General features: G+C 36.3%; 1 protein-coding gene and 1 long non-coding RNA gene across 3 annotated transcripts; one reads left to right on the top strand and one right to left on the bottom strand.

The window, feature by feature from the left end:
* Positions 1-7,890: 7,890 nt before the first annotated feature.
* LOC18436687 (BTB/POZ domain-containing protein At3g50840) lies at positions 7,891-10,191 on the bottom strand. 2 transcript variants are annotated; one of them, XM_006846911.3, is made up of 3 exons: positions 9,915-10,191; positions 9,743-9,812; positions 7,891-9,644 (listed from the first exon to the last, which is right to left on the bottom strand). In XM_006846911.3, exons 1-3 carry the CDS (start codon positions 9,989-9,991, stop codon positions 8,133-8,135), a joined length of 1,659 nt encoding a protein of 552 aa, XP_006846974.2. In that variant the 5' UTR covers positions 9,992-10,191; the 3' UTR covers positions 7,891-8,132. The 2 variants fall into 2 exon arrangements, with proteins under 2 accessions (XP_006846974.2, XP_020524562.1); XM_020668903.2 differs by having other exon boundaries at positions 9,743-9,842; positions 9,915-10,140.
* Positions 10,192-17,902: 7,711 nt separating this feature from the next.
* On the top strand, positions 17,903-19,444 carry LOC148779872 (uncharacterized). The gene is made up of 2 exons (XR_016044278.1): positions 17,903-18,171; positions 19,117-19,444. It is a non-coding gene; the product is annotated as an uncharacterized LOC148779872 (long non-coding RNA).
* Positions 19,445-20,806: the final 1,362 nt, after the last annotated feature.

Consider the following 20,806-nt stretch of genomic DNA (forward strand, 5'->3'; position numbering starts at 1 on the left):
GCATCAAGTTATTAAGTTCTTGGTTTTATTGTTATGTTGATTTTATTTTGAAATTTATCTTATTGTAATAAAGACCACATGTAAGTGATCTTTTACTAAAAGAAAGGGGTGAAAAAAAAAAAGAAATAGAAAAATATATTCTCCAGTAAAAGATCACATAGGTCTTTCTTTCGTTCACCTCAGGTTGACCTTCTTGGCGATTAATCCATGAGGGTACCCACTCACCACGGGATCCAAGTATATTGCACTAATAATAAATTTCATGGGCCTTATGAATTAGGGGGGAATGAGTTAATCTGGATTTTAAGCATGTGATGGTGAAACCTCTATGAGAAAATCTCTAACGGGCATTTACACACTTAGATATTGAAAAAGGCAAGTTTTGGGAACCGATGACTGATTGGTCTGTGGGAGAATCAATTGAAAGAGGAAAATTTGTGAAGGATTATGGTTATAAAATGGAAAGAAGCGTGATGGGCTAGAGAAAGATAAAATCAAGATGATTATATGTGCATGTGCATGTATAGGTTTATATGTTTTGTATATGATGTGGTATTGCCAAGCCTCATATGGCCAAGTGAGACAATGTTGTGATTGCGGCCTTTCAAAGCTTTGACATTAAGATTTTTTATAGTTTTTGTTACAGTGACAATGACTAAGGACATGTGATTTGTCAGATCTGTGAAAACTGGGATCCAAAATTGGTGTCATCAAGTGACTAGTCCCAGATCATGAGGCTTAGTTTAGGGTCATTATACTAAAAAAGGTTAGATGATTTTCCCTTGGCCAAGATCGGTGAGATAAGCTTATGATTGACATGAGACAGGGCATTACAATACTATGAATGGCTAGATGTGGATCATGATATGTGTTTGTGATTATGTGTGATTGAGCTATGTATGAGAATGATTGGCTCTGAGAGGATATGAGCCAAATCCCTGACTATGATTTTAATCATGACATGAAAATGAGAAGCTACTTTCACTCAGGTAGATCCATTGAGGAGTGACGTGTATATGTACTAGAGAGAGTTCCCATACATCTTGAGAGTGTAAATCCTTGAGGGACCACTTGCAATCCACTTTATATTCGAGACCTCCCTATCATGTATTGGGTTAGCTTTAATGAGCCAAGAATAGGTGAGTGGAGTGCCTAAATGATTGAGAACAAACACCTTAAATATCCTAATTTCCCAAAATAGAATTTTTTCAATGGCCTTCTTTTAACAAAAAGTTGTTTGGATGTTTTTTTGGATCTCAAAACCCACCTGTACCTTGTTTTCAGGGTAAATTACCATTTAGGATAACACCCTATTGGCCCAAATAGCCAATGGGTCCCATGAGATATCCTAGGTGGCTGCTGATGTCTGCCATATGTCATCCTAATCGTTGACACGTGGGTGACGTCAACCCTAGATGAGGGATGGCCCCCTCTATGTTGCTTGGACTATTTTGGTATTATGGGACTTGTTACCCCAATTACATGTGTGGGTGTAGAGAATCGTGTGAACCTTTAGACATTTTCACGAGAGCTTTGATATTTTGAAAAAGAGAGAAGTTTTTTGATTTTGGGATCTTTAAGCATAGATCTTAAGTGCTTTTTATGGTGTATTCATCTCATTGGTTACTCTTAAGAGCTTATGAAATCACATGTGTGAACGGGGGCGAAGTGTTGCTAGAGAAATCCCTTTTTCAAATTCAATTTGAATTCAGAGAGAGAAGAGTTTTTAGAGATTTGAGGGTCTCCTTCCATAATGTTTTCTTCTCACACTTTATTAAAAAAGCAAGGGCAATTATGTTAATAATATATATTTTATTTGATAAATTTGAAGATGTTTTCACACATTTGGGATAAAGATAAAGAAATCATAATCCTACATCGGGATAAAGATAAAGAAATCATAATCCTACATCTGTGATAACTATTTGTGGGTTGTATGTTTAGGACCAAGCTTCTCTCAAGCCCTTGATACTCTAATTGTGTGGTCTAGATACAATTTAACTAATGGCTAACCCAAAACCATTGCTCCCATGTTATAAATATGACTCAATCACCAAATCCAAAAATAAGAGAGAGATTCAAAACCCCAACATGTGGCCTCTTGGAAATCCCTAAGTGGCCTAGGAGAAAAAGAGAGCGCCCTTTGTGGTATAATCTTGTTGGCCATCCCTTGGAGCTTAGGATAACCCTTTCTTTGGTGTTTTGGTTTGCTGCCTCTAAAACTTTACAATAAGGTAATTTTTTCCTTTGAGCCTTATTTCATGAAGCTTTGATTGTTCTTTCCAGCCCCATAGGTTACTAGGCATTGTGGCGTGAATATAGCTTAGTTTGAGCCTGTCCTGCACTATTTTACCTTGAGTTATTTTGGTTAAAACTCTTCTACAATTTTTCCTATATATCATCAAGTTATTTGGCATGTTTCTAATGCCCAAGCTTGATTTTTAAAGGGCATACCATGTCAAAGTTTATTGTGTATACTATTCATTAAGCTATACTCCATAGGACCTAGATGGGACGCCACACACCTTATACTTATATTTTAAGGCGGTATGTTAGTTCTTTGATTCCATTCGATGATTATGATGATGATTTGAGTTAAGCCATCATAATTCATGCTTTACTTGAAATTTAGATTGAGATTAGACCACTTATATCTTACTATCCTATGGAGTAATAGAAGGGGTTGTAATGAAGTCCTTCATTGGGATAATTAAATATGGAAAAAGGTTTCTCATGATCTAGAGGCTATGTGCACTACTTTGGTGTTGTTTATGTAATTAGATTGGGCCGATTTCATGCATTAGTGGTTATATAATTTATGTTGTTGAAGTATTTAAGTTGGGGATTGTTTGAGAAGTATTTTATGTATGTAATTTTGTGGGACTATGGCCAATCTCCTTGTGATATTTTAAGTGGAACTACTGTAGGTACTAATTCAGAGTCTTGTATATTTTATTTGGGGTATTTTTTACTGCCTATTTGTGAAGAAAAGGAACTTGTATGTTATTGTAATTTCAGTCAAGAGTTGTAATTTTGAAGTTTTTGAGTAAATTTTAAATTTGTGATTCATTGAGTACATCGCTTTGATAACCCGACACCTTTTTTTTTTTTCTAAATTATACTTCTCTTGTCTTTCTCTCTCTAATAAACATGGTTCACCAAGGTTAACCTCTTTAAATAGAGAAGGAAGTTTTTTCAGTTCACTTCAAACTTCAAAGAGAGGCAGATGACACACATAGAAGTGAGTCTTTGATATCTCTTCATGTGTAATACAAAGAAATTGATATCCACTACTATTGGGGGTTAAGAACTTCCTGATGAGGAAGGGATATCCAAAGCTATAATTTTAAATTTTAGATATGCAACGCATTAAAAGAATCATCTCGCATCTATTTTCCCTTAAGAACCTCATAATTCATATTTGAACATCTTTTCTTTTTCATGTGCCAAAATTACCAAAATTTCCACTTAATAATGTGAAAGGAAAGTATATATTGTCTATCATGTTAATATGGAAGGTGGATATTGTAATGAATATATCTGGAAAGGGTAGGTACAATATTTTGTATTTTATAGTAAGTCTGGGTATGATATAAGTATCTATGATTTATTTCTATGCTTGTCATCTATATTTGTCTATCTAAGGCAAGCTTGTATATACACTAAGTCTCTTCAAGAAACCTGATGCTTTTCACATGGTATCAAAGCTAGAAAACTTCGTCATGTCCATTCCTATACGATCGAGCTCGTTAATATGTTATTACTCGTTCTTATCCCGATTTGACCTCTAATTCTATTACGCATTTTGGAATCCCTTAATATTGCGCATCTTGGATTCCCTTATTGACCTCTAATTTTATTATGCAACTTTGAGCAATTTTTAGTAAAAAAAAAATGCAACATCTTAATAACAAGTATAAGTAATAAAAATTGCTTTATGAAGAATGAAACTAATATACTATGTATTTAAACATATAGTAAAAAGGGAAATTATATAGGAGGCATTTAGCTTTTAGAGAAAGAAGGAGTTGATCCGATGTTTCAAATATTCAATTGTAATTGGAAAATAAATAAGGCAATAGTGGTTGATCCAATGTTTCAAACATCAAACTACATTTAAACAAAATAATAAAGAACAAAAGGTCAGTCCAATGATTGAAACATCGGACTGCACCAACTTGAATAAATTATTAGTATGGAGAGGATGTTTTCAAAAATTGAATGGGCCAACTTTAGGGTGGTCCAATATTTGCGATGTCAGATTCACCTAGAACTTGGGATATGTGATATATTGGCAATTGTATGGTCCTAGAATTCATCAAAATTAAAAACTAAAATGAAAACATGCCTTATATTTGAAACATCAGAATGGTTACAAAATTGGAATTTTTTTTTCAAACAAGATACACCACCACGTAAAATTGCCCAAATTGTTGTACAAACGATAACTATGAAAACTTTGGAATCCACTTAGAATCATGATTATTTAAAAAGCAAAGGATTTTGAGTTCTTTAATACTTGGATTTGATTGTTCAAAAATTTGATGGTCGACATTCAATTTGAGGACAACCTTTTATTTCGGCTCATCGTAAACGCCTTAATTTTTTTTTTATTTTAAAGTTAACTGCCAGGTTAAAGAGTACATTCCCAAGAAGTCCTAAAAATAATCCTATATTAGCCAAGGGAATATATTAAGTAAGATTTCTTAGGATTGTCGAAAAACATTCCAATTTAAAGTTGAAATAATAATACTTTTGTGAAAGTCTTCTAGTTTTTCTTATATCCATTTTAACACACACATAAAGACACATTCATATCATCAGATTTTTGAATAGTTATTTAAATTAGGTATAAATTTCATATAATACGTGTAATAATACTTTTTTAATCAGCAAGCCTTTGAGAAAATTTCAAAAAATTTAAAATTATTCAAAGCAAAATCTAATAAATATATTTGATAATTGAAAATAGAAAAATTGAAATTAGAAAATAGATGATAATACAATTATATCATCATATTTTATCAACAAATACACATATGAGAATATACTATTTTTATTCACTGATAGAAGTGTCCATGATCCTCCAAATTTCTGCCAAGAAAAATACGTGATAGGAAATTCATAGACTTCAAACAAACGCACATTATCAAATTTTTGAATAGTTATTATATTAGAAACAAAGTTTATATAATATGGGTAATAATTGTACTTTTTAATAAGTATAACTATACTCCATTATTGAAAAGTTCAAAATTTTTTACAATCACTTAAATAAAAAATTTAATAAGTATATGTAATAAAATGAAAATACCAAAGCTGGAATTAGAAATAAATTATGTATAAATATGTGATTACTTTTTATCACCAAAGTATGCATATAACTATTGGTTTTAAGTTGGACTCGCGGGTTTTCGATAAGGGAAAAGTTTATATAGAGCTTAGGCTCTAACAATCAAATTAGAGCCTACCTCAAAACTTTCACTAGAAGAGGTTGTTTTGATGCCCAAATATTATCAAATTGATCATCTTGACATCAAGATACATAGCCATGAGAAAAAAATAGATTTCAAGTTTTGGAAATAGTACATCTTCTAAGGCAATTTTTGACGATTAATTTTCAAGATTTTCATAGATCTGCTTGATCTACGTTATTTTTGAAGCTTTATAATTTATAATTAAAGATAAAAATACATTATAAGGTAATCACAAAGATTTTCAATATTAAAACCATATTTCTTGACACTATATGAAGGTGGGCTCTAATTTGATTATTTAGAGCCTTGGCTCTATACAAACCACACCTTTTGGAAAATCAATGGTTTTTTAAGAATTGATGGTATTGGTTTTTAAGCCTCTTACCAACCATCTAAATTGTACTTTGAACTGCTGGGATTCGATAATGAACTGTATTTTGAATTTGTGCATTTTCTGGTTGTGGAATGCTGAATTGATGGGATAGAACAAGGTGGCCAATGCCGCTGCTGGGGAAACAAGAAAACGAGTCTTTGAATTTTCTGTTTTGAATGATAAGCTTCTATTGTTTCAGAGGTTTGGAATAGAGATAGCTCTCTTGAATCCTAGTTTCTGACTTAGGCTCAATTGGAATGGCAGACTCCACCATGGCCCAATTTCTAATGTAGCTATGCCTCCATTAAAAAGTAGTAAAGTCCTCTACCATGGCCCCATTTCTAATTCCGTTGTGGCCCCAGTAGAGGTTAGGATCGGATACCACTCCCTTGAATCCTTGTTTATCCTTGTATAATTTGTCTTTATTTTTTGCATGGGGATAAAATCATGTATTACCTTCAATATAATCAATTACCTTAGAAAACATCTTAAGTTAGAAGAGCGGGGAAGATTGAACATTTATAGAATTATTTTGATCGGTATGGCACAACAATGTGCCCGAACCGGAAAAAAAAATTTCAGTCCAGTGTGCCATACATGCTGAAAATTCCAGAAGTATTTTCTGCTTCTAGACCAAAATTTTTTTGCTGTCCAGCACAAAAATGTGTTGGATCGCAAAAAAAAATTCGACTAGGCACCATAATATTCCAAAAGCCTGTGTTAAGCCAGGCGGTCGGGCACAATACTTTGAGGGACTAAAATTCTTTTGTGGTCCGCCACGAAAATGTGCCGGATTGCAAAAAAATTTCGGTTCAGCACCTAGTGTACCTAACCCCGGTTGATATTTCAAAAAGTCCAAAGATAGAGAGAGAGGGTGGGTAGAGAGAGAGAAAGAGAGAGCAGGTAGAGAGAGAAAGAGAGAGGATAGGTACAGAAAAAGAAAGAGGAGAGATAGGATGCGTAGAGAGAGAAATAGAGAGGGCGGGTAAAGAGAGGAAGAGAGAGTAAGGGCAAGTAGAGACAAAGAGAGTAAGAAATTAAGAGAGAGGACATGTAAAAAGAGAATAAAAAAAAGCTGAAATGTTAGAGATTTCCAGTCGTGTACAGAAAGACAAAGAGAGAGGGCAAGTAGAGATAGAGGGAAATGGCATTTTAGTCTCTTTTTTTTACTAGGTAAAAGTAATAAAAAATAATGTTTGGATACTAAAAGTATTAGGGCAGTGTGTCTCCAAAGTTCATTTTTTGGAGAGTATCTATAATTTTTTGAAGATAAATGACTCATAGATTACAACCCCATATATTGAAGAAGAAGATTAGGTCCGGGTCATATTAGGTATCATTAAAAAAGAGTAATGATCCTACGAGACCCTCCCACATCCATGTGTGTAGGATCCTAAATGACTACTATTAAATTTGGCACAGATCTCTAGAAAAGGTATTACATGGGTGTAGGACTTGACTTTTCTAGAGATATGTGTCAAATTTAATGGTGATCTTTTGGGATCCTACACATGGGTGTGTGATGGTCTCACAAGGTCATTTTTCATTAAAAAAATAAAAAATACGTACAAGCATAAATTTAAAAAAATTTAATTATTTTAAACTTTTTTAAGAGAGAATATTTTTTTGATAATGTCTCCTCTTTTTCTCAAGCCCTAAAGGATCAAGTGTATCATGCAAAAGTTGGAATCAGTGTTATCAAATTTTCTTTACTTTGGCCCAAAAGCCTTTGGATTTTAGGTATAAACTGAAGTGAAGTGAAGCCCGGTATTGCCGCTTTAGTCAAATTCGTGCCGCTTTAGGTTGCTTCGGTCAGATTCAAGTATGCTTCAAGTCTGCTTCGACTAGCAAAGAAATAGCTATATAAAAATATTTTTTTATTTTTTATTTTTTTCATTATTATGTATATTTTATATATAAATATTTATTTTATTTATAATAAATTAAAAAAAAATCTGAAGGCTTCCCTCATATCGGTGGAATCACTGATTTTTCTCAACGAATTGAAGAAGACTCCAAAGTTAATATGAGGACGACTAATTTCGAGCCACTCATACTTGGCAAGTATATTTCTCATTTTAAGCCACTAATTTTCGGAAGAAAAATCTTGGAACAATTAAAATGGTCTAGAAAAAAATGATGGAAAATGGTCAAGACAAGAAAAGGGCCCTTGCTGATTACATGTTAGCCCTTTACAAAGAAACATAAATACAAATGAATATGAAAAACACACTGAAGATTAAAGAAACTGGAAAAATCAAAACCAACCCTAGAAAAAAAGTTCACTCCTGGTTTCTTAGATGGATCCTCCTCCTCTTGTTCTTCTCAGACACATGCAATGCACCATTGGAATTGCAGCCAAGCCCACCCCAAACCACCTTCCACAAGCTCCTCACCTTCTTCCTCTCCTTCTTCTCTGCCCCCTCAATCTCCTTCCTCATTCTCACCCACTCCTCCTCCAACCCTAACAACTTCCCTTCCATCTTCTCCATGTCCAACCTCACCCCTTCCCACCCCATGTTTTCCTGCAGCTCGCCGGAATTAGATGACGACCCTCCTGCATTCTGAGCCTCTGACTCTGATGAAACCCCCACGATCTCATCCCTCAATTGCAATTGCCCGACCATCAAGACCCGAAGAGCGACCCTCATCGGGAGCCTTTCGTTGCGCACCGCGTGCGCACATGCTTCTGGTGATAGCCTGCCGCAGTCCAGATCCCTGCAGAGCCCCTCCCGTTCCGATTCTGTGAGGAAACTGTGTGTGCTAAGATACACGTCGATCGCTCTGTAGAGCTCGTCTGCGCAAGTTCGTGCTCTGGTAGGCACGCTAGACACGATCAACATAAATTCCTCGACACCTAAGTTCGGGTCCGGAGCTACTGCTACGAGTAACTGGTCGATGAGTCCGCAGACAGATGACAGGGCTCCAAGGTCTGAGCCCACATGGGCCTCAACAAACTGACGCACGATCCGATGCGGGCAGCCGAGGTCGAACTGTGTGTGGCGTGAGTATCCGTGGGCCGGCACTAGTAGGTTAGACACAGAGGCCTTGTCAAGCACTAGACTCAGCCTCCGCTCCAAACCCGAGCGGCAGGAATCTGAGGCTTGCACATACACAGCCCTGCGTAGGAGCTCAGACAGCATGTCGCAGGTTGCCACCCCCTTGGGCAACAGTTCCTCGACAACCTCGATAACATCTCTCTGTAGGGTTCGATTTCCGGCAACTGATGCGTATCGGAAGAGTGATCCAGCCACGGACTCCCTTGAGACCCCAGATGAGATCACCACGGATATAACAGACTTGTATAATTCCAGACTAAGAGTCGTGAGATCCTCACGAGAGCAATCAAAGAGCCTCCGTTTCGCGCCGGTCGCGGGTTCCATCTGGGGACCAAGGAGGCTAGGGTCTTGAGCAACCTTTGCAGCAATGGCTTCAGAGAGAAGTCGCACAGGGCCAAACGAGACAGCATGGTGGCTCACAGAGGTGCAACTTCGAAGGGCACGAACGCACTCGTTCCAGTAAGGCAAGACAGCCTCGTATAAGAATTCTTCAATGAGTTTCAGGAGGTTTTTGGGGTGCTGTTTTTTGGTCATGTCGAGGTAAGCTGCGATACAGTAAAGGGGGATGGCAGTATCGGGAGTTACATTGGAATTTTGGGAATAACAGAATTTCATGGCGAGCTCGAAGAGTTCAGGGCCGCCCGGGCAATCGGGGAGAGTAATACAGGTGGGGATTTTAGAATTTTTGTTTATGAGCATGTTTGCTAGTTTAGCAGACATGGATACCAGTGGGCCCTGCAGAATCAAAGTTAAAATGTGAGAAGAGATGAATTGGGTTTCAGATCAACTTCCTTAAGTAATCAATTTTGTTGATAAGATTTCAAGAGAGAGACCCTGTGAAGGTGAAAGATGGCTCCATTGACGTCGATGATTACGTCTGATCGATGTCCATTAGCCGAAAACCTGCAAAATCAAATTAAAAAAATCTCGTTTCTATACAAATTAGATCAGAGTTTGAGATTTCTTTTGTGAATTTGAGAAAAGAACAGAAGTGATATTGCTTACCATGGTTGTTCTGATCTCCCCAAGAATGCCATGCTTCTATTGTGTGCAATTACAGAAGGCATCACAGTAAAAATCATAAAACGAAGGAAAAACCATCAGCCAAAACACAAAGAAATGATTAAAAAAAATGAAGGAAAATGGCAACAAAAGAATGTGAAGTTTGAAACAGGTGGTGTAGTAGTAACAGTAGCAGCTGCCTTAGTCAGAGATAAACGAATACATCATCTTTTGAATTTTTTTTGGAGGGGTAATATGATGATGCCACGTGTCCGGAATGAACGGTCAATATGCCGAGATGCATTCATCGTGGAGAATTTGTAGGGGCTGACCAAGTTGCCGTTGTGGTTTTTCTCATGACCAAAATGCCCCTTTGTAGGTAGTTTTGGTGTGCATTCCATATCTAGAACAACCTAAGTTACAGTTTGGTTCAGCAGATAGGGATACCATTCTTTCTACTATTTAGAATAGTGTTATTTCTTTTTCTGGCTATTCGACGTTTGCCAAGGAGACGTTTTCTACGGAAGTTGCGCACCAAACACGATGCACATGAACACATTGCAGTACTAAACTCACACAAGTGTATTTTTTGGGTAAGTAAAACACACACAAGTTGAGGAATACAATAGTGCTAAGAGGATATGTGGTCCATCCAAACAAGCCCTAAAACTAAATACTCTAATTGCCGCATTAATATCCATTTGTGCTTTTCTTATAGGGTTCGTATTGCTTCCAAGGGCTAAAAATGAATTTTATTAAAAACAATACCAAGCTAAAATTTAGGATTTACATTTATTTCTTTACGTACAATTAAATAAAAAATAATAAAAATATTTTAAATAAAATATTGATCAAAATAAATTTAACGGTATTTTAGTTATTTTTATTTAGCGTATTTTTTTATCATTTTTATTTAGTTTTGTTTATAAAAATAAACCTACATCCCAAAATAAAAAATAAGAAAATAAACTATGAAATCAATTTTTGGCTTATAAAATGCCAACCACTGAAAAGGTTGCTTGTATTCCCTTCCATTCCATGTGGACCGGATACTTTTCCTCTCTTCTTATAGGCACCCATGTAAATAGAGGGAATCTAGCTCAACAGGCGTTTCTAATATTTCCACCCATGTTTTGTGTGGGAGTAGCAAAAGCATGGGTTCTAGAAAATGTTTGGATTAATTATCTTAAGAGAGAAAAGACCAAGTAACTTCTTAATGAATATGGTAGTCTCCAATTTATAATTTAAATTAAGTAGAACATGCCACCACATTTATAAAGAACTAGGCCACAATTTACGTTTTTCTGCCACAAATATTTAAAGGATTTTATGGTTTTGCTTTTTCCAGTCAAAATGGAGAAAATTAAGGCTAAAAATATGGATTTAGTGACCGTTGGTACATATTTGTAAATTACTAATCCCCGCATGCTCAGGAAGGACCATAGCCCTAATATAGTCCTTCAAAAACTGAACCTTAATGAAACATACCCTGCCCTAACAATTGAAATTTGGGTTGATAGCTTAAGCTTTTTTTGTCATATTGGAATCACAAAAATGAAAAAAAAAAAAAATGGGGCATCTCCGGTTGTATGTATCCCCCTGGTTTTCAATGGATTTAGGATGGAAACACCTCTAAAACCTACGTATATCTATTTCATCTATGAATTAGTTCAAAAAATATTAAGGATCTTTTGTTCTATGAAGAATTGGAACGATCGGTGTAAAAAGTACAACGTTGACTATTTTTTAGGCTAAAAGAAGAGTCAAAATTTATAAAATTTTTAGATAATGATCTTTGAGAAAATCAATTTGTAGAGCTTTTATCCTACATTCATCTCCATGATGGATTTTGGACGGAAGCCAGGGAATGGTTTGTGGATTGGAGGCAGCCGATCTAATGAGGGTTCTTTCCTGTGGAAGCCCATTTTTAGATGCCGACCTATGATAGCAGTTCATTTCTGGTGGTTGATTGGAAATGGCTCATCCATTTCTTTTTGGCATCACAAATGGTTGGGAGATATTTCTTTGAAGCTCTATTTTCTTGAGTTGTTTGCAAAGGTGCTCTACCTTGATGCCAAGGTTGGGGAGCTGATTGAATCCAGAAGTTCCAGTGTTGTGTGGAATATTCTTTTCCTTATGAGAGATTGTCTGGTTTCATTTTTCATCAGTGGTTACAGTTATTGCAGATTTTGGAACCAGTCTATATATCTCAGGGGTCTTCGGATGAGCTCATATGGGAATTCGAGAGTGATAGCCGATTCTCGGTGAAATCTTGCTATAGGCTTTTTTTTCACGACAGATGGCGATGGTCGTTACCTCAGGTGGCTATAATTTGGAAATGACCTATTCCTCACAAGGTGCAAGCCTTTCTTTGGCTAGCCGCCCTTAACAAAACATTAACAGTAGATAATTTAATTAAAAGGGGTAAAGTGCTACTAAATATCTGTTTGATGTGCAAATTAGACCAGGAAACCGGTAGTCATCTCTTCATTCATTGTAAAGTTGCTACCAAGCTTTGGCACTGGTTTTTGGGCCTCCTTGGTATTCAGACTCCTCTTCCCTTTTGGGTGGTGGATCTAGTGACCCAGTTTTCCTTTCCCCATATGCACTCTGGTGGCATTCGGGTGTGGCAAACTGCAAGAGGGGCTATGATATGGGAACTCTGGAAGGAACGAAATAGATGAACTTTTGAGGGGTTGAATATCTCTGAAGAGTATTTACTGGATAGCATTAAGCGATCTGTTTGGCTCTGGTTTTCGGCTACCAAGGAAGGGTGGGGCATTTCACAGACAACTGTTATGCTCAATCTTTGCAACCTTTTCCTCTTGGGGAAAATCAAAATGAAACCGAGTTGTTTCTGGTCCCCACCTCATATTGGATAACTCAAGCTGAATTTTGATGGGAGTTCGTTTGGTAATCCGGGTTTGCCTGGAATTGGGGGCGTCTTACATAATGAGGTGGCCTCTGTCATTTTTTTGTATGCTGGTTCGTTAGGTTCAGCTACGGCTAACCATGCGGAGCTAGCATCCTTATTGCAAGGGCTTAGATTTTTAATTTCCAAAAGTTTTACCAATAGTTGCATTGTTGAAGGCGACTCCTTGAATGGTTGGTGCAAAAAGGAATTGCCAGTTCCCTGGAAGCTTAGGTTGATATGGTTGGAGATTATAGATCTTGTTGTGCCTCTCGCTATTTCCTTTTCTCATGTGTATCGGGAGGCTAATGATTTAGCTGACTCCCTTGCTAAAGGTGGGGCTTTTTTGTCTTCGCTTATGTTTTCGACTGATGCAATTTATTTTCAGTAGCTACCATTAATAATATGATGAATCTTTGTCAAAAAAAAGAAGAGAAAATGCTCTTTTGCATTCATTGAACGGCAGGGGCTTAGGTGAGTCCAAGGATATACCTTTTATAGTGAGTCTGCCATTCCAAAATTCATCTTGGAGATAGACATTGGAAAGTTTATAATCCAGACCACCATGATCATGAATCTAGCAAAGAAAAGAAAAAAAAAAGAAGAAAATAGAGTCTAATACTGTAATTTTTATTATTTTTGTAGACCATTCACTTATATTATTCAAAGTTTCATCAAAGCTACAATACTTATAGTTTATGCTTTGACAGAAATGCGAAAGCAGTTAGTTTGGCCAAAGAGGGGAACTTTAGAGGATAACCTCATTCTAACTACACTCTCAATTTTCTACAGTATCCATAAAAATTTGCATATGATTTAATTTTGTACACTATTTCTTTGGAAATATTGAGACACATGGTTAATATCTTTTTTTCTTTTTTTTTTCCTTTTTCTTCTTTTTAACAAGGATCATGAAATATGCATTGTTGTTGAAGTTAGGTTTATAGACCTAAGGCATAAATAAATTTACAATGAATGGCATATAGTTAGGTTCTTCATTCATTCCGCTTACTAGCTAAAAACTGCTAAACGAAAGAGTTCCATATTATCTAGGCCCCGAAGAGAAGGTCGTCTGAGTCATCATCATCATCTAAGCCTTATTTCAATTATTTGGGGTCGACTCTACTAGAATGTTGCTCCTCTATTCTCTTCTATTAAGGGTCATATCCTTAGTAAGACCAAAAGCCACCATATCTTCTCTTACTACTTCTATTTACGTTCCACTTGAACCAAATCACACCTTCCAATCGATTATGTATTAGGTCTACGCTGCACGTGACCAACCCTGTCTAAGTCTACTTTCCCTCATCTTATCACATATTGAAACCACACCTAAGTTCCCTTGTATGTATTCATCCATCTCAACATCCTTATCTGAGCTACACTTATCTTATAGATATGTTGTTTCTTGACTGCCCAACATTCTGTCTTATAAAGCATAGATGATCTTATAATCGCCTTATAGAACTTCTCTTTCAACATCAATGGTATACGACAATTATATAAAATTCCAAATGTACATCTCTACTTCGCCTACCCAACTCTAATTCTATGTACAACATCTTCCTTAATCTCCCCATTCTCCTGGATTATTAATGTTTGATATCATAAACAATATCTTTTAGGTATTTCTTGACAACCATCAATCTTAATTACTTCATCATTTCTATTCCTATTATTACTAAACTTGCATCCATATATTCTATAGGAAAAGGTTTCTATGCTTCCCCTACAACATAGAAGTTCTATCCTCCCCCTATCATTCAGCTGTCTAATTTTGATCAAGAGAGCCACTCATCTTTTGATCTTAGATCCTACGTCTCAAAGTATTTTATTTTTAGTTTTTTTTATACAAATTGTATGAATATGAAATTTAGTATGTGCCATCTAATCATTGGGGTGCACCTATAAAAAATATTAAAAATATTTTTTTGATAAAATATAATTATCAAAATACCCCTTTAATTTTTTAGGGGTATTTTGGTCATTTTATTTTATTGAAAATATGTTATTTATATTTTTCGCTAGTGTGAGTTTAATAGAGCAATGGACGTCCAAAATTTGGTGTCAAAATAGTTTATAAAAAAGCATTAAAAGTAAAATAGTATAGAGATGTGGCATTGTGATTGGGACAATCTTAGCCCTCAATTCAGAATGGACGGTTGGATAAGGGGGAGGATAGAACTTCTATGCTGTAGGAGAAGCATAGAAAGCTTGCTCTATTCTATATTAATCCAGCTAATTTTAAAGCCTTTAGATTCTAGAGCATCCCTCCAACATTCAAACTTTGTGTTGACACCACCTCTAGCATCATCAAAACTATATCATTCGTGAACAATATACATCATGGTACCACATTTTGTAGGTGCTTGGTTAATTCGTCCATCATGATACCTCATTTTGTGGGCTCCCTCTGATGTAGAGTCATTGCCACTGAGAACTCACTTGCCTTTCTACTAATTGTTCACATACTAGTTAGCGCTCCCTCGTACATATCTCTTGCTATGTCAATATAGGCTTTAGTAATTCTTTTATTTTCCAACACTTGCCAAATTAAATTTTTAGATACCTTATCGTATATTTTGTTTAAATCAATAATGACCATGGGAACTACCGAGGAATTATATGCATTTCTCTTAATGCATATAATATAATTTAGATCCCTACACTTCTTCTGGTTCAGTTTTGCTAGTTTGACGACATCTTTTTTATCTTCTCTTGTCCACAGTTTATTGTATATTTTTTCATATGCTTTAAATTTAGCCTTTTTATTTTTTTAATATTTTTCTTAGCTTTTTTATATTCTTCTAATTTTTTTTCATTTCTATTACATTGTCAAGCTTTATAATATGATTATTTTTTGTTAATAGCCTTTTGAACTTCTTTACTCAACCATGAGGTTTTTCCGTCAAAAAATTATTTTCCCTCTAATTTCTCCTAAAACTTCTTTTGATACTTCACTTCCTTAATGCAATTGGCCATCTCATTCCACATACATTGCTTGGTGCTCAGAATTCCATTTAAGGAGGCCAACAAAATGGTTACCAAAAACACCTGAGGTATGGAGGTGCTTCAACGTTCCCTAGATTTGTAGCTCTATCATTAGGCCGGACACCTATTCGTTGTGTGCTTAGGATATTTCTCTCGACTCTTGGTGATGTTCATTACAACCCTGCGTGGGAGGTTTTTCAGGATTGATGAGAAGACCCTCATATGAAGCCCTTAGCTCAAGGTGCATAAAATCAAAGGAACCCTACCTCAATCTTGTGTTCAAGGGTTGGAGCCCCATACTAGTGGAAGACCAAGGGGTATCAAACTCAATTAATGGTCGAGGTACTCAAAATGGGTCTATGGGTAATGCAGCAGTAGAATGGCTAAATGTAAACACCCCTCAAATTTTGGCTAAAAGAATTCCCAAGAACCTGTGAATCATTCTAGCATAATAATCCCTAGTACACAGTAATGGTAGTCAATACACCTTAAACAATCTTAAATATACTCCGCAATAACCAATTTAGCAAGCCAGCATCCAAAATGTTTGGTTTCAAGCTTAAAAATTGAGAGGATTTAAATTTGACTGATCTAGTTCCCATAAGTGCTAACATTCTAACAGGATATTTATATAAAGGAACATACAGAACTTCCCATAAAATTCGAGGCAAAGTATTACCAGTTACACGGTTAGTGTAGCTAGAGATGCATACTGCATCGTTTGGTCATCGATGGCCCAAATTTGTTGAGGCTTGTTATTTCTTGATTTAGACCCCTTTGGTCTATAAATATCTCATTTTGGATCGAAAATGGAAAGATTTGGACTGATACCAAAGAATCCTGAGCCCCTCTAACCTTCTAACTCCTAGCTTCAAAAACCCTAGAAATCTAGGTCTTCTATCCTCTATAGCTCCAACAGCCTACTAGTCCCTTCAAAACTGGGAAACCTAAGCCCTAAACCTCTAAACTCAATTCAAGAAAACTATAAGTAATCTTAGGTCTACACGCTTTCAAGTTCAAGTCTAAAATCAAGAGTATCTAGTACAAGTACACTATAAGGGTTGAAAGAAGAATGCCTCACCATCTAAGTCTAATCTGGGTCCCAACTTTGGGTGTCAGGCCTGTGGGCCTAGCTTGCATCAAGAGCAGTTTTCTTTTCTTTTTTTTGTATTTTTTGGTATACTTATTGTAGACACCCATTTCCTGGCTGACGAGATTCTAGGATACCGAAAACCCGAAAACCGTGAGAAACCAACCTAGACCACCTTTAGGACCATCCCAAAACTAAAACCTTAAATTTCATCTCACCAAAAACCCATTCCCTAGCTTAAAATGCATTAGGAACCAAATTATGCCCATGTACCCTAAAACATCCTATTTCTATGCACCATAACCCTTCCCATATTGCATAAAACATCAATGACTCACCACATTTAATATCCAACTGACCTAGTTTCACTAGTCTAATTCATTAGCTCACTGTAAACCTTTCTAAATAAGCACGCAACATCCTTAGACTTTCCTAATCAAGTTAAGAACACACTTAAGCTTTCCTAGAATAGGGCCTAAGTACCAAAGTTAACCTAAACCCATTCTAAAATCTTCCTAAACAGGTCTCAACTTGAATCAAAGTTCTAAAACCAAGGTCAAACCCGAATAAGAACCAATTTTTAATTCACTTAACCCCACCTTAATGCCCATTACGCCCTCAAAACAGTCCCAAAATTTCCATTCCAATATTTAGAAGTACTCCAATGGACAAGAGATAATAGGTGGCATAAAACCATTAATGTCGGGCCCATTGGCACCTGTGAGTAAACGTTATTCGCAAGCAACTAAGATTTAGGTGCAAGCAAATAAAGTTTATTCACAGGCAATCAATGGCCCAGATTGAGCTACCACTTTTTGGAGACATTACTAGGACATTTTCCCCTATAAATAAGACCCTCACTCTCGAGCTCTAGGATCTAGACCCAGTAAACTTAGGCAAAGCCCTGTTAGACAAACTATCCAATCCTAAACCCCCGAGACCCTAAGGGCCAAAAGCCTAATCTATGCTTTCTAAAGATCTCTGAGCATACCTTAAAGCCTAATGAACCTAACCTAGACAGAACCTCATATCTAAAACAGTCCAAAGTCCAAACGACCATGCTCCCCTATATGTATCTTTAAAGACCAATTCCAAGCCACTCGCTTCAACCTAGACCCACACCTCTCAACCAGACAAAGAGACTTAGTCAAAGACACTATTCATTCATACCGGCAAACTCCGAAGAATGGAGAAAAGTAAGGGCATTTATCCCAAGCCTAAGTCAGGCCACCGACTCACGGTGCTGGGCCTATGGGCCTGACCCACAAGTAAGTTTGATTCGTACTTTTTTCTTTTTACTTAGTTTGCATGCTTAGAATATATTGTTTTGCGTTTCTTTCTTCTTGAAAAGTCATTATTGAAAGGAAAAAGTTTATATAAGGTTGCAACCTTAAAATGTAGAACTATAGGTGCACTTCAAAAATCCATCGAAAAAAGTTGTTTTAATGTTGAAAAACGTTGTGATTGATCATCTCGACATCAAGATATATGACTATGAAAAATAAAAAGATTTTGAGTACAAAAAGTAGTGCATCTTACAACATATTATCTACACCGTCCAGTTTCAAGATTTTCATATGTTTATAGATCTACTTGATTTTAACCATTTTTGAAATTTAAAATTTTATAATTAGGTATAAAAATAGATTTTGAGATAATGCTAAGAATATTTTACATAAAAAATATGTATTATGATAAAATTTGAAGGTGCACCGTAGTTGGATTGTTTAAGGTTGGAACGCACACCTTATCTAAATCTCTCCCCTTTTGTTTCAAAACTTCTCTCTCTTGCCGCTGATTTTCAGTTTAGTCACTTGACATGTCAACATTGCGGGTGGTCCATGAGGGAACGGTCCACCAGCTAGTCTCTCTCGTGGATCACAATTTGACAGAGCCCATGATCTACCACTGTTTGTGTTTGAAGTCCATCTCATGCTTCACCGCCGTCAGGAATGAACACTTATCTTTTTAAAAAGCCTTGAAAACCTTTTTTTATTTTTTTGAATACTTGCTTTTAAGTTTTCTTTTATTTTTATTTGAGTCTTAACTCGGAATAGCTAGATCATAAAGTGGAAGCTGTCAAGTCTCTTATGATGTACAATTTGAAAGAACCCCGAGGGGCGTATGTGGCGATATACCTTCTACATGCACTTCTTCGCTCCTCTTTAAATATGAACCTTTCGGGAGTCTTATTTTTCTTTCTCTCTTTATAGATCCACATGCTGCAGAGACAACAATACTAATGAGGTTTACTCCCTCTAGACATGCGATAAAGTTCTAAGAGTAGGTAGTCACTCTCTCTACTGTATTGTATGGTGCGTGTAAGAACCACACAGATCACTCCCTCTTCTTTATTGCATAAGAGAAACTTATATATTGGTTTCTTGTTGATAAACTTGAAGTTTCCATGGGTTTATCCAAAGATTGAATGGTTCGAGCTGCTCTCTCTCATATTGGTTGCACGAGATAAAGTTCAATCTAATTTAAATTAAAATCTTCTTTAAATAGTCTTCCTTTCAATCAAATTTGTATTCAACCTCATAGCTACCCCATTTTGATATGATCTTGTCATAAGCAAATATAGGGATTTGGCAATTTCTGCTGACTCCATTGGTAAATCCAATCTAACTGTCTTAGCATTTCTCACTTCAACTAATGTTGCTTTTTGATGGAGAGTCCTTTACACCTGAAACTTGGCACGGGGATAGACGACTTAGAGAGGAATCCAATAGCGCAAGTCTCACTTCAAATCAAATGAATCAAGAAAGAGGGTGACATGCCCAATCGAAGTTGATGATTTTCTACCACAGATTTGGGCAACAGATCAGGCCGTTGCAGTTTTAAACAACTTTTACAACGTAAAAGTATATTAGCGATCTTATATGGGAGCGTATAGGGAACATCTTTCACAAATATTGGTGCAGAAACTCGTATATTTCGAGAGATAGGAGGCTCTGGGTGTTAAACTCTGAGACTGTTTGATGAACATTATTTCAACTTCATCCGCTTTCACATGGGAGATTCTTGGAATGCCACCCTCCTATGGTTGATAGGGAGATTTAAGAATGTAATAGTTTAAGTCCCATGAGAATTTTTTTTTCTAGATTGGGAGAAATCTCTACTTTTGTGACTGCAGTCATCTTGGCTACTGTATATGTGCCTAATAGTCAATGGACATAAGCCTTGACTTCCGATGAGGGGCCAAATCATCTCCAAATGAACAGAAACTTTGAGAAGACATCTCCAAATGAACAGAAACTTTAGGAAGATGATTAGTACACCTCAAATATGATCATTCCAAAGATTTCACATCTATCCTCCCAGTATCATGAGGGGATCGATGACTTTGGGAAGGTGATTAATACACCTCAAATATGATCATCTCACAGATTTCACATCTATCCCCTAAGTATCATGAGGGGGTCCGTTGATCAGGGCACATACTGACAATGAGTGGATCATGAGATGCATCAAAATATGTCCATTTTTTATAATTCTTGGACTAGAGGCATATAAAGCCTTAACATGGATATCTGCAAAGCTTCAACTCATCTCAATATGATTTGATGACACTTCAAATAATTCGGTCGTCAAACCCTTCTTGACGAACTAGAGTTTCTCAAGACATAACAATTACCCAAATTTCTCCAATATTGTGGAGATGAATATAATGGCCCTAAGAATACAAGTCCCATAGTTTGGGATGGTATGGAGATGTTTTGATAGCCTTTGAATGGGTTCAGTCGTTAAGATATCTACTTACTGACTATCAGAGCTTTCAAGGCACATTGGAGCCCTAGACAATACCGATCAAAATGGACCAGACTTGAGTATGCCTCCTTCAAGAAAAGGTAGCACTTAAGAGTTACATAGCCTTTAGCTTGAGGAAGCATATTAGCTCCA

This window comes from Amborella trichopoda, chromosome 11 (assembly GCF_054954075.1).
Source record: "Amborella trichopoda isolate Santa Cruz 75 chromosome 11, AtrichopodaSantaCruz75HAP2 v2.0, whole genome shotgun sequence".
Classification (NCBI taxonomy): domain Eukaryota; kingdom Viridiplantae; phylum Streptophyta; class Magnoliopsida; order Amborellales; family Amborellaceae; genus Amborella; species Amborella trichopoda.

Excerpts from the sequence above, each read along its gene's own strand:
- LOC18436687 (XM_006846911.3), bottom strand. The coding sequence starts at position 9,991 with ATGATTTTTACTGTGATGCCTTCTGTAATTGCACACAATAGAAGCATG. Across the intron at positions 9,813-9,914 it reads GGGAGATCAGAACAACCATG|GTTTTCGGCTAATGGACATC; the intron begins GTAAGCAATATC and ends TTGATTTTGCAG. Across the intron at positions 9,645-9,742 it reads CCATCTTTCACCTTCACAGG|GGCCCACTGGTATCCATGTC; the intron begins GTCTCTCTCTTG and ends TTGATTCTGCAG.